Source organism: Notamacropus eugenii, chromosome 1, assembly GCF_028372415.1.
Source record: "Notamacropus eugenii isolate mMacEug1 chromosome 1, mMacEug1.pri_v2, whole genome shotgun sequence".
NCBI classification, from domain to species: Eukaryota; Metazoa; Chordata; class Mammalia; order Diprotodontia; family Macropodidae; genus Notamacropus; species Notamacropus eugenii.
The window spans coordinates 533,400,279-533,412,958 of NC_092872.1; the positions used below are offsets into that span (position 1 = coordinate 533,400,279).

The 12,680-nt window shown below is 42.1% G+C and overlaps 1 protein-coding gene across 3 annotated transcripts in view; it reads right to left on the reverse strand.

Annotated features, from left to right (window-relative positions):
* The window catches only part of GALNT14 (polypeptide N-acetylgalactosaminyltransferase 14), a 323,787-nt gene that overhangs the window by 65,929 nt on the left and 245,178 nt on the right, over positions 1 to 12,680 (reverse strand). For all 3 annotated transcript variants that reach the window (XM_072634106.1, XM_072634105.1, XM_072634107.1), the window contains exons 4-6: positions 11,916 to 11,983; positions 8,592 to 8,657; positions 8,305 to 8,426 (exon numbers count right to left, since the gene is read on the reverse strand). In XM_072634106.1, the coding sequence (XP_072490207.1) occupies positions 8,305 to 8,426; positions 8,592 to 8,657; positions 11,916 to 11,983 (256 nt within the window). The remainder of the gene's footprint in view (positions 1 to 8,304; positions 8,427 to 8,591; positions 8,658 to 11,915; positions 11,984 to 12,680) is intronic.

Here is a 12,680-nt window from a genome sequence, read left to right on the forward strand (position 1 = left end):
ACCTGTCCTCCTTTTCATTTTCTGAATATTTCTTTTTAAAACCTATTTTCATTAATCCATCCCCTGTACATCATATAGGTACTGTACTACATAAATATTTATTCACTTCCCTTCCCCTGTCTAACAAGGTCATCGAGAAATATGTCCTCAGTACCAAACATTATCCTTCCCCCTTCTGTTGAGATTATCTGTTGTGGAGTCCATGGGATCCCGACATCAGGTGAGAGGTGAGCAGATTCTCACAGTAACATCACCCGAGTCATTTCTAACTGGCACCTTCATAAACTCCACCAAACAGTAACAGCTGATTCATGTAGAATTTGTAGGTACCTGGCACTGTCAATAGCTGGGATGGCCACCTTTTAATAGCATTAAATAGTTTGGGGAATTGAGAGAGAATTAAGCAGGGTAAATAATGGAAGGAAAGAGAAGGAAGAGAGGCAAACTCTGAGGATCTGAGTTTGAATCTCAGCTCTTCCACTAACTGTATGAACCCTGTGGCTTCCATGTACACCTGTCTTTTCTCAAGATCACCAATGTCAACATACATGCCTTTCTTCCCCCCAGTAATAAATTAGAGCAATTCACTGCTCAGGTGCTGGACAGCTCCTATGTTTCTACCGGCTCACAGATTCTGAGATTTGAACTAGAAGGCCCCATCGAGGTCATCTAGGCTAATCTTATTTTACAAATGAAGAAACTGAGGCACAGAGGTTTTAAGTGACTTGGCAAAGGTAACTCAAGGAGTAAGTGGAAGAGACAGGATTTCAGCTTGGGTTTTCTAACTCTAAATCGGGCACTGTTTTCATCGGGGAACTGCTTATCCTGGGATGAAAAAGGGGATATGTGAAGAGTTGAGCTTCTCCTCTGGTGTTCCTGGCTCTGTTGTGGCTTGTTTTTATTCTGACTTTCAGGATGGAGAAAAGCTTCCACTTGGTTACTGTATAACTGGAAGCACATTGGTGATGAATTAGTTTTCTGCATATGAATTACACTGCCTCAGGGACAGAAAGGGAGACAGAAAAAATCCCACCCTCTGTAGTTCTGGGAAAAAGAAAAGAAAAAGGACTTATAGATTCAAAAATTCGGCAGCATTTTTTTTCCATAACAGTCTAAACTAGAAATGAAGGGATTGCCTAAGAGTCAGGGCTAAACAAAGAATGGCATGTGAATGTGATATAGACTCTTCTTGCCCTATAGGAAATGATGAAGCGGACAATTTTAGAGAAAACCTGGGAGTCTTCCTTGAATTGATACAGAGAGAAGTGAGCAGAACCCAGAGAAAAATTTCCACAATGGTAATGAAGCTATGAAGAGAAAAACCTTGAAAGACTCTGCAGCTCTATCAACATAATGCTAAGTCATAATTTCAGAGGAGTGAGAATGAAACATGTTACCAACCTCCTGCCAGAGAGGTGATGGACTTACAATGCATAAGTACACCTACATTTTTAGACATGGCCAACATGGGAATTTGTTTCTCTGAACTATGCAGGTTTGTTATAATGGTTTTTCTTTTTTCTTTTTTTTCATTTAGTTGGAAGGACAATGGTAAAAAAGAAAATAAAGGAGATTTTCAAAATTTATTTATTAATAAAATATGTACAGCTCTCACCATGTCAAGAAACTCATTCTTTTCTTTAAGACAAAATACAAACTCCTCTATTTCCCTGTCAGGCATTTAAAACGCTTCACAATTTGACTCCAGCCCAGTGTTCCAGGATTACTGAACATTACTCCCCTTCACAAACTCTTTCTTCTTGCCAAACTGACCTAATTGCTCTGCCTTGTCTACCCATCTTTGTACAGGAGCCCTCCCTCCACCCCATGCCTGGAATGTCCTTCTGTACCTGGACCTCAGAATCTCTAGCTTCTTTCAAAGCTTAACTCAAGTACCATCTCTTGTAAGATTACATCTCACACCCCCAGGAAATGACTGTGAGTTGTTTGTATGGGTTTTCTATTTACGTATCTGCCTACTTGGTGTCTCCTAAGAGAATGTAAATTCCCTGAGGACAGGGAATATGTGTTTTCTGTCTGTGTATCCCTAGCACCTAGCACAATACTTAGCACTTTGTAGATGCTGAATAAATGTTTGTTGATTGAATGATGAGTTGAAGCAAAGAGGACTAGCAGAGTCCAGAATTCCTCAAATTAATCACCAAAGACAGACTGCTTTATGCCTCGGGGTCACTTTTCATCTCACAGGAAAGGACCTTTTCTCTACTCAAAGTCATTTTATTGGACCAATTCATCTCTCCCCAAATTAAGCTGTTTTCTTGCTTTAAGATATAGAGTTGCAGAACCCCTCATTTGTAGACGATTCACTTAATTTGTTCCTTAGGTTCTCACCAGTCATTCATTCTAGCAGAATCGAGTCACTGAGTGACTTTGAAATCCAAAATGGGCCTAAATGAAAAGAAATACTCATTTTTGACGTGATGCTCCTTTCTCTCAAGAGTGTGTGTGTGTGTGTGTAGCTCATTCATAAGTATTCTCACTGTAGTCATTGCTGAATTTGGGAAAATGTACAGGGCTACCTCCAAAGGTGTAGACACTCTCTCTCTGTCTCTCTGTCTCTCTCTCTGTCTCTCTCTCACACACACACGTAGAATCAACAGGCTAAGCTGTCCCTTAGGGTCTAGTAACAATGCCAATCATAGGGTCATATGACACTCCTACTCTCTCATTTTATAGATTAGAAAGCCAAAGCTCAGAGAGATTTAAATGATTTGTCCTCATTAACAGAGGAACAAATGGGCCGAACCATAATATGAACCCAATTCCTCTGACTCCAAATCAGCCACTATGCTCAACATCCTTCAATGCCTCACTGTCACCTGCTAAATTCAGTCAAAACTCAAGGTCTTCAACTACATAGCTCCAACATGCTTTTCCAGGCTTTTTTTCACATGACCCCGCATAGCAATAAAACAACAATATGTCAGAGTGGATAAAGATCTGGTCTTAGAGTCAGAAAGACTGGGTTTGAAGTCCTGTCTTTGACGCATATGGGCTGTGTAACTCTGGACAAGTCACTCAACCTGTGAATAGTATCTCTAAGGTGCAAAGAAGGTGCCAATCTACATTTGTGGAGGGAGTTTCTTCATTGGGAGGCCTCTATATCTAAGAAATCACAGGTCTAGCCCTCACCCTCCCAGATTGCATATGCCCTTTGGGAAAAATTAGACTATTTGTTGATCACAACCATGTGTGTTGACTTCTTACTTCTCTGTCTCTGCCCATCTTGCTTTCTACCCCTAGAATGCCTTTCCCTTGTCAACTACCAAAATTCTAACTCTGTTAAGGCCCAACTCAAGAATCATGGCCTTCATGATGTTGCAAACAGCTAACAACTCTCCTTCCTCCAAACTGTGCTTCCCTCTGCCACACCCCCACAAAAAAAAGAGCAAAATAAGGAGGAAAAAGGAGGTAGATATATAAAAGCTGTCACTTATTTCAAGAAACAGCATGCAATTGAAAGGGAGAGCTGGAGAAACAAGGGGATTTTTCAATACTTGAATCACTAGTCTAGGAAGAGCTTTTGATAGCTTCATCTGGTCCTCTTATCTCTGTTTTTGAAAACCTCAAACTCCAGTTACAATTCTCAATTTTTACTGTCACTTTCAAGATCAAATCTGGGCAACTAGGTGGAGCAGTGGATAGAGTGCCAGACCTGGATTCAGGAAGACCTGAGTTCAAATTTGGCCTCAGATACTTTCTAGCTGTGTGACCCTGGACAAGTCACTTAACCCTGTTTGCCTCAGTTTCCTCATCTGTAAAATGAGCTGGAACAGAAACTGGCAAACCACTCCAGCATATTTGCCAAGAAATAGGGTCATGAAGAATCAGACATGACTGAAAAATGACTGAAAAAGATCAAGTCACTTTTTGTCCCAAGACAACTTATGTGCATGTGCACATACACACATATAGATACACACAATGCTCTAATCTCTGAAATGACAGACTTTAGAAGTACCATCACATGTTCTTTATGGTTTTCAGAGGTTTGAATCCAGTCATGAATTGACCTGGGAGGGACAGAGCCAACCAGACCGTACTTGGTCTGCTCGACTATATTTTCTCTGCAATGAAAGCTTTTTAGCAAGAGCCCCACAATCTAGAAGAGACAAAAAGAAAGGCATCATCAGAGCAATGTGAATGGAATGGATCCAATGCTAGGATTCCTGGCTGTCTTAATAAGTGCTGAATTCACAGAGGGAAGGAGCAGTTTGGACCTAAGTAAATACTCCGTCTCAGACTTAGGTTTGATGGAGCTGAAGGGTTCTTATGCCTTGAGGAGAAATGAAGCTCTGATGGATCGGTCCCTTACATATCTAGGTCTGGGAAACTGTGAGATACTCTTTTTTTGAAGGAAAAAGGAATGAGAGATTTCACTAGAGAGGAGACCTACGACAGACTCAAAAACATTGAGCAGGAAAGGATTTTCTTTGAAAACAAGGGACACTTTCCACAAAGTTGGTCTATCTATGGAGAGTTCTAGGGGAAGTCCAGTACTCAATACTAGACTAGTAAGCTAAGACCACCAGAAAGTCCATTTCCAGACTTCTTGAATTTGGGTCAATAACTAGATCCAACCATGAAATGGAAACTAAAGATTTTAATTGAAAGACCCCCTAGGAACAGTAGGAGGCCTCAAGGCCTAAAGCTATGTGGGGAAACCAAGAAGAAAGAGAGAGGGGGGCGGGGAAGGGAGGGAAGATGGGAGGAGGAAAGAAACAAATGAAGAAATAATCCTTGCTTTCAAGGAGATACATTTAGTCATACATGGTGAGAAGGTAAGGAGTCTAATGTTGTTCAGTCATGTCCAACTCTACGTGACCCCATGGACTTCATCCATAGGGTTTTCTTGCAAATCAAATGAAGTAGCTTTGCCATTTCCTCTTCCAGTGTGTCCCCACTTTACAGATTAGAAACTGAGACAAATAGCAGTTAAGTGATTATACCCACAGCTGAGACAAAACTTGAACTCAGGTCTTCCCAACCCTAGGCCAGTATTCTACCCACTGTACTAGCTGACCCCTAGACTTTTATTTTATATTGTTTTTTACCTCTTGTAAAGTTTCTGACAACAAATTTATGCTGTTGGAATTCCCCAGTGGAGCAGCTCCTACTACTCATTCAAAGTCTACTATCCAAAGGTCTTCAGAGAGGCTCTAAAAAGGCTTTATGATCTCCTTTACAAAGTGAATCTGATTTGGGCTTAGCAAAATTTCTTTCTCATAACTAAATATGAGCCCTAAGGTCAAGTTCCAGATCCTTTATTTTTTCTTTTCTTTCCCTTTTCCTTTCCTTTTACTTTCCTTTCCTTTCCTCTTCCTTCCTTCCTTCTTCCTCTCCCTCTGTCCACATAGGGAATCATACCCTCACCTGTGGCCACTCTGCCCAAAGTAATATAAATTTTGACTGCTGAAACTTAGCAAGATATTTTGGGGTTTATGGGCTAGATTTCTTTTTTATGAACCATGCCTTAAACCCAAATCACTCTGGCTCTCTTTCGTTGGCCAACAATAGGTTCCAGACGAAATCTTACTTGGTGATATTTTTTGGATTCTGGTAGCTCAGGGTGAATATAAACAGCAATTGTTTCTGTTTTGGCCAGAAATTCTGAGGGTCTTCCCCTCACAGACTGATTTTTTCCACTAGGTGAAAGAGGTCATTCTTTGCCTCATTTCTTCCTAAGCTTAATCACTGAAGGAGCATCACCTCAGAAAAAATGAGACCTGAGAAAGACATTAGCTTAAAAAGCCCAAAGTCCCCCATTGCATATGGGGCCATCTCCAGTCATCCTGATCTATATCTTGCAATTGGACCCAGATGGCTCTGGAGGAGAAAGTGAGGCTGGTGACTTTACACACCCCTCCCTCACTTAAATTCAATTTACTTGCAAGTAATAGCATCTCCTTCCTGATGTCCCTGTCCTCTTTGAGAATGGAGGACAAACAACAGCCCTGCCTATACAAGACTGTGAAAGACCTCCAATGGAAGACTTGGGGCTTAGTTGTTTCCTCATTTCCAGCCCTTGAATGACCTGTTCATCACAAGGAGAAAGTTCTAAATCATGCTGTTAATGACACGCATCCTCCCCATAATACTGGTGATGCTCATATCCCTAGTGATACCTGCTGGTGAGGTATCTATTAGTGACACACAAACTGTTTTGTCCTAATGTTACTGTCCAGCCTGTCCTGGCCCTGGTGAACAACTGCTAGTGTTTCTCCTCATATTAAATCTGGCCTACTGTTAGATGCTATGCCATTCTGGTTTTTCCATGTCAAACTGCTCCACTCTCATTATCAGGGCTGGGTATCTCTCATCCTCCAACACTGTCATCTCTTTACTGATTTCAGAAGCAAAACCCCTACAGAATCTACTGCCATTACATGGCACCACGAAGGTATAGAGAGACCTTCTGGATATGACTGGGAGTCTCTAGGTGGATAGAAAGCTGGCAACAAAGCAGAGCCCCTTCAAAGGCTTTAGCTGGAAAGGAAAATTCCCTATGAAACAAAGCTCCCCACCTCATCACTTTGTATTCTAGGAGTCTACATTCATGTCATCTGATTAACATTGATTCTTCTGTAAGTGCACATACTGTGTTTGATAATTAAAATTTAAAATTATTCAATGAGAACAAATTGTTGGCCGCGCTAAGCTTAGTTACTACAGAGAGAGTATGTATCTATCCAGAGGGGCCAGATATAATACCAACCATACAGGCACCCTGACACCAAAGCCAGGGTACCCACCCCACAGAAGGCTGAGAAATTTCCTTCTAGCAGTGAGGCTGAAAAGGGACAGAGCTTCTGAACAGGTTTCTCTCGCTTTACCTTGACTTGACATGCTGCTACAAATCCTGTCTTTGGTCTCCTCAGTCTGCCCCTCTCTCCCCCACCTTTTTTGGTCTGGGTCTGGGATGAAGAGTTTTTCATTCAGATTTCCTGCCATCTAGTTCAGTCCATCTCGTCCCCAAGTGCTGGCTGACAGGGTCAGACTACTCTACTTTGTGGTGGTAGTGGACAACAGATAAATAATAATCACAGAATCAGAGATCTAGCTAGGGCTGAAAGGGACATCAGAGACTCTGATCCAAGTTCCTTTTCCAGATGTGGAAACTGAGGAACAGACAGTTAAATGATTTGTCCAGGGTAGTAAATATCAGAATAGCCCTTGCTCGACAAAGACTGTGTCTTTTCTTCTTTTGTGTCACTAACAGTGGCAGCTAGGCGGCACAGTGGATAGAACAGGGACACACCAAATCTGACCTCAGACTTATCAGCCGTGTGACCCAAGCGAATCACTTAACTCTGTTTGCCTCAGTTTCCTCATCTCTAGTGTCTTTGCTGAGAAAATACCAAAATAAGGTCACCAAGAACTGAACACAATTAAAATGATTCAATAACAACAAATCAATAAGAGGTAGAAGTTTTGAAAGCACTTTATATTCATTTTCCTTTTTGATCCTCATGACCATTCTGTAGGGCAGGTCATTCAGGCATTATCATCCAGTGAGAAAACTAAGGCTCAGAGACACAAATGATTTGTCCCAATTTGAACCCAAGACTCGCCTAACACCAAGGCCAGGACTCTCTCACTAAAGCACAGGTGAAAAAAGTTTATATTCTCAGGTGTGGCTGGCTCAACTGCTTTCTATCCATGATGAAAGTAAGATGTGTGCTCCCCAGAGATCACTAAACTGTCCCACAAGAGTGGTCAACCCCTGCGTGTGCCAATTTGTGAGAGCCAGTTGTTAAATTTTTACTGTGAGCATTTGCACCTCTGATATATGACAGCCAACGGGCCAAATCTGGCTCACTGCTGGCTACTGTGCAACCCTTTATTTAAAAATGTTTTTTAAAAAAATTGCATTTAAATATTTTACATTATGTTTAAACATGTAAAAACGGTTTACATCTAAACACGTAAAAACCATTCTTAGCTCTTGGGCTGTGCAAAAGCAGGCAGTGGTTAGCATTTGGCCTATGGACTATAGTTTGCTGACCTCCAGGCCAGACTACAGAATGTAGTGGATAAAATTTTAATGATGCAGATTAAGGTTGAAAATGAGTCTGGCATTCACTTTTTTTTTGAAGAGTCAGGTGTTAAACACTAACTAAACCCACTGGATCAGCCCTATCACCCCTACCCCAAATGTTTCACTGCAACTGTACCTTGTTCATACTCCAGAAGCCTAAACCGTACTTTGTACCAACCAGCCTCCTTAGGCCCCCATCTGGTATAAGAAAAGTGCCATAGAGGGTGCTCCTGGGCTCTACTCACCTCTTTGATCCTATGCAGGAGGGGCAGAAGCCAATCTTTATTTACCTCACAGTGGCTGTCAAGAAAAGTCAGGATGCTGGCCTGGGCTAGGTCTGCTCCCCGGATCCGAGAACGGATCAGCCCTGTAGAATGAGGACAAATAGCCATGCAAGTACCCCTTGGGACTCACAGTCCCTCTAGAAATCTTTAAGGCTGTGACAGAGCAGCCAACCTCCCTGCTCCCTGCATCACCATCCCTTTGCCCCCTGTCCTAGGGAGTGTCCCTCAGGAAGCTGTTTTTCTCTTACCTTCTCGCTGTTCGTTCCGTAAGCATTTCACTTTGGGTAGCTTGCTCAGCAACTGGCAGTCGTCAGCTTGAAAGAGACAAAAAGGGATGATGAGTGAGCATCCTGGCCTCCCTGTTCGGGGTGGGGGGGGAGGGCACCTTGGCACTGCAGAGGGGATATGAGCAGCAGGTGAGCCTTCCTGAAAGCGCAATCCCCTGACCTATTTCCAATTTCCCTGACTACTCAATTCTGATGACTTCCTATTCTTGGCTTAGAATAGCAAGAAAACAGGAGAGGAAGAAGCTGAATCCTAATCACAATCGTTATGAAAAGTGGCTCAGAAGTGGCCCACCCTAGAGGACAGAGAGCTGCAAGTAGAATCAGAAAACCTGGGTTCAAGTTGTATCTCTGACTGTGGGACCCCGGGTAAACTGCTTAATCTTTCAGTGCTCTGTGCTCTGAGACCAAATTTTACTGACCAATTGCTCATACTGCCTTGTAGAGTCAATTTCCTAGCTAGAAGTTCCCTACATCACAGAAATGACAAGGCTGGCAATTAAAAAAAAAAAATTCCTAATTCAAGTTTGAGTGGGGAGTAATTTTGGTTTTCTAGCCTGAACTAGGGTACCCTGACACCTTCTGCTAAAACTCTTCTAAGTCTGCGGGGCTTGGCCACACAAGAAAACTATGGAGCCTCCTTCTCTATAGATCAGGGAGTCCAAGGGATTCTTATCATGCCTGGGTGTGTCTGGTAAAGACCATGTGGAAGGAGGGGAAGGGCTGAGATCACCTCTGCGCCTGGAATCAGTGGCTTCCTACCAGAATTAGCTCAGTGCCCATCAATGCAGGACGTGTTTCCTGGTTCCACAGCTTCTAGGGCCTGCCCCTCTGAGATTACCTTCCATCTATTCTGTATAAAGGGTGACCCATTTCCAGGCTATAATAGTTCAAGACTGCATGTAGAATTGTAGAACACCTTCAATGTCTTATATGTGCACAGTTATTTACATAGTGTCTCCCGTATTAGAACTGTAAGCTCCCTCAGGACAGGGATTGTGCCTCATTCTCTTTGATTTAACGACACTCCTCTCCTCGCTGTTCCACAAAGAAGACACTGCATTTCTTATCTCTGGACATCTTCTCTGCAGGTCCTGCAGGCTTGGCACACTCTCCCTCCTCATCTTGCCCTCTGGCTTCCCTGGCTTTCTTCAAATGCCAGTTAAAAATCTCACCTTTGACCGGAAGCCTTCTCCAACCCCTCGTAATTACAGTGCCTTCTTTCTATTCAGTTTCTCCTGTTTATCCTGTACGTAGCTTTCTTTGTATATATTTGTTTGCACATTATCTCCCCTAATAGATTGTAAGCTCCTTGAAGTCCAGGATTGTTTTTGGTCTCTTTTTTGTAGCTCTAGTACTTAGCACAGTGTCTGGCACATAATGAGCTCTTAAATAAATGATTGTTTACTCACTAACTGGGCAACAGAAATTTATCTGTGAAGCGTAGAAGCATGGCCTAGATAGGCCTACTGGGTATGGGATGGGGGAAGAGGTGTGGGATGTAAGGGGGATAAGATGATACTAAACTGGGTATTTAGGAAATCAGGGGAACCCTTTCATTCCAGGGCAAACTTTGGTTGAGATGTCTTCACACAGAGTAAGAGTAAGGAAATCATATTTACTCACACTGAAGTGAGCTCTAGGTTAAAATCTTTAAAGGGACAGGGTAGCCATTTATAAACAATCCACATACATTTACCCACTATATACTAGGTACTCAGCTAGACAATGGAGGAATGAAGACAGAAAGGAAACAATTCCTACCCTCAAGGATCTTGCCTTCCATTGGAGACAACATTTACATAAGTATACAACAAATGCAGAATATACACAGAATACATACAATGCAGTTTTGAGAGAGCACTAGATGTTAACAGGTTTAGGAAAAACTTCATGCCAAAGGTAGTACTGAGCCATATTGAGGCCATAAAGGCCTTAGCTGAGCTGAGCCATAAAGGAAACTATGGTGGTGATGAGGAGAAGTGCATTTTTACAAACAGGGAGGTTAGTAGGGAGGCAAGGATGATGGAAGGTTATATTTGAGGAACACCGGGAAGGACAATTTGGCTGGACTGTTGAATGAATGTGCATAATATACACATACACATAGATATGTATGGCAGCTAGATGGCAAAGTGGATAACAGTGCTGGGCCTGGAGTCAGAAAGACTCATCTTCATTAGTTCAAATCCAGCCACAGACACTTACCAGTTGTGTGACCCTGGGCAAGTCACTTAACCCAGTTTGCCGCAGTTTCCTCATCTGTAAAATGAGCTGGAGAAGGAAATAGCAAATCACTCCAGTATCTCTGTTAAAGAAAACCTCAAATGGGGCCACGAAGAATTGGGTATGACAGAAATGACTGAACAATAACATGTGTGTATATACATACATGTACATGTGCAGATACATGCATATATGTGTATACACGTACATATATACATATGTGTATGCACTGTATGCATATATACACGTGCATGTGTATATATGCATACACATACATATGTATATGAGTGTATACACACACACACATATATGGGCAAGTTGTGAAAAATTTTGAATGTCAAACACATAAGTCTCTATTTGTTTCTAGGGGCAATAGGGAACCACAAGAGCTTGTTAAGTAAGGTCAGTCTTGTGCTTTAGGAAAATCACTCCACTGAGTGTAAGAGTGACTGGAAAAGAGGGATACTTAGACTGGTGAAAGAGAGACTTAAGCCAGGGAGGTCAATTAAGATGCCACTGCAATCAATGGTCCAGGTAGAAGCAGAAGTTCAGGTCAGAGAGGGAGGGAAGCACACCTTGTCAAGTGTACGATCAAACAGACTCACATAGTTACAGGCCCAGATATGTAGCAATAGCTCACATGTATAAAGTGCTTTCAGGTTTGCAAAGCATTTTTTCATAAATTATCTTGTATGACCTCACAACACCCCTAAGAGGTAATGTTATCAATATTCCCATTTTTGCAAATGAGGAAACTGAAGCTCACAGTGACTTGTCCAGGGTCACACACAGATAAAGTATCCTGATTCCAACTTCAGGGCTTTCCCCGCTACACCAAGTTGGCACCAAAAAAAAAAAAAGTTGCTGCACACTTAGACTTGTGTCCATGGGGTCACAAAAGAAGTTATAAAAGATTCATAAGCTCAATTCTCTTCTCTCATTCAGATGGAAATTCTCCAAGCCTGCTTAGACTTTCCTGGTCCCCTGGGAACCCATGCAGTGCTGAGCGTCACTCCTCAGCTTTGGACCCAAATAAGAAAGAAGGTAAATGGCAATACTTACGGTCATCACTGAAGTCATCCACTAAGATGATCTCATGGACCAGATGCACTGGAGTTCGGTTTGACACGCTGTGAGATGGAGAGAGGAAAAACCATTACAGCTTCTGGTGGCAGAAATAGGAAGACAAACAAAGGCACACATTGTTAGAGGAAGGAGGTGGGGGGGTTGAGAACGGATCTGTGCCAGGGTGGGTAGTGGGTGATATCAACTAAAGGAAAGAATACACTAGGTTTATTTTGTTAAGAAATGGGGGGGCACGGTTGAAACCTTTGGCTCTTGTTTTGTATTCAGGGTTAATCAATCTAAGCCTTTCAGGTTCTATTTTAAAGGTATCTTCTGACGAGTTGAAATTATACCAAACTGTTGCCAAAATAGGAAAGATAGGAACCGAGCCTCTCCATATGAGTTAAGGTAAATTAAGGTAGTATCAGAATTATATCAAGGAGAAAAAAGGGGTCACAGACTTTAAATGTGTAAAAATTACCAATATTTAGGCTGAGGGATGATAAAAGGCATGGCTTTGGGATGACTAGGACTGTCATGGGATGTCACTGTCCATTGGCATGGCTAAAAAGAGGAGGGCATACTTAATAAATGCTTTATAATTTAAATATTATGATGAAGGAATCACCCAGACTGATAACAGAGAAGGAGGAATGTTGGATTACTCTAAGATGAACTGTAGTAGTGCCAATGATGGTAATGGAAGAGCCAGGAGACATTCACCACAACTCAACAAGTATTTATTAATTGCCTGCTTTATGT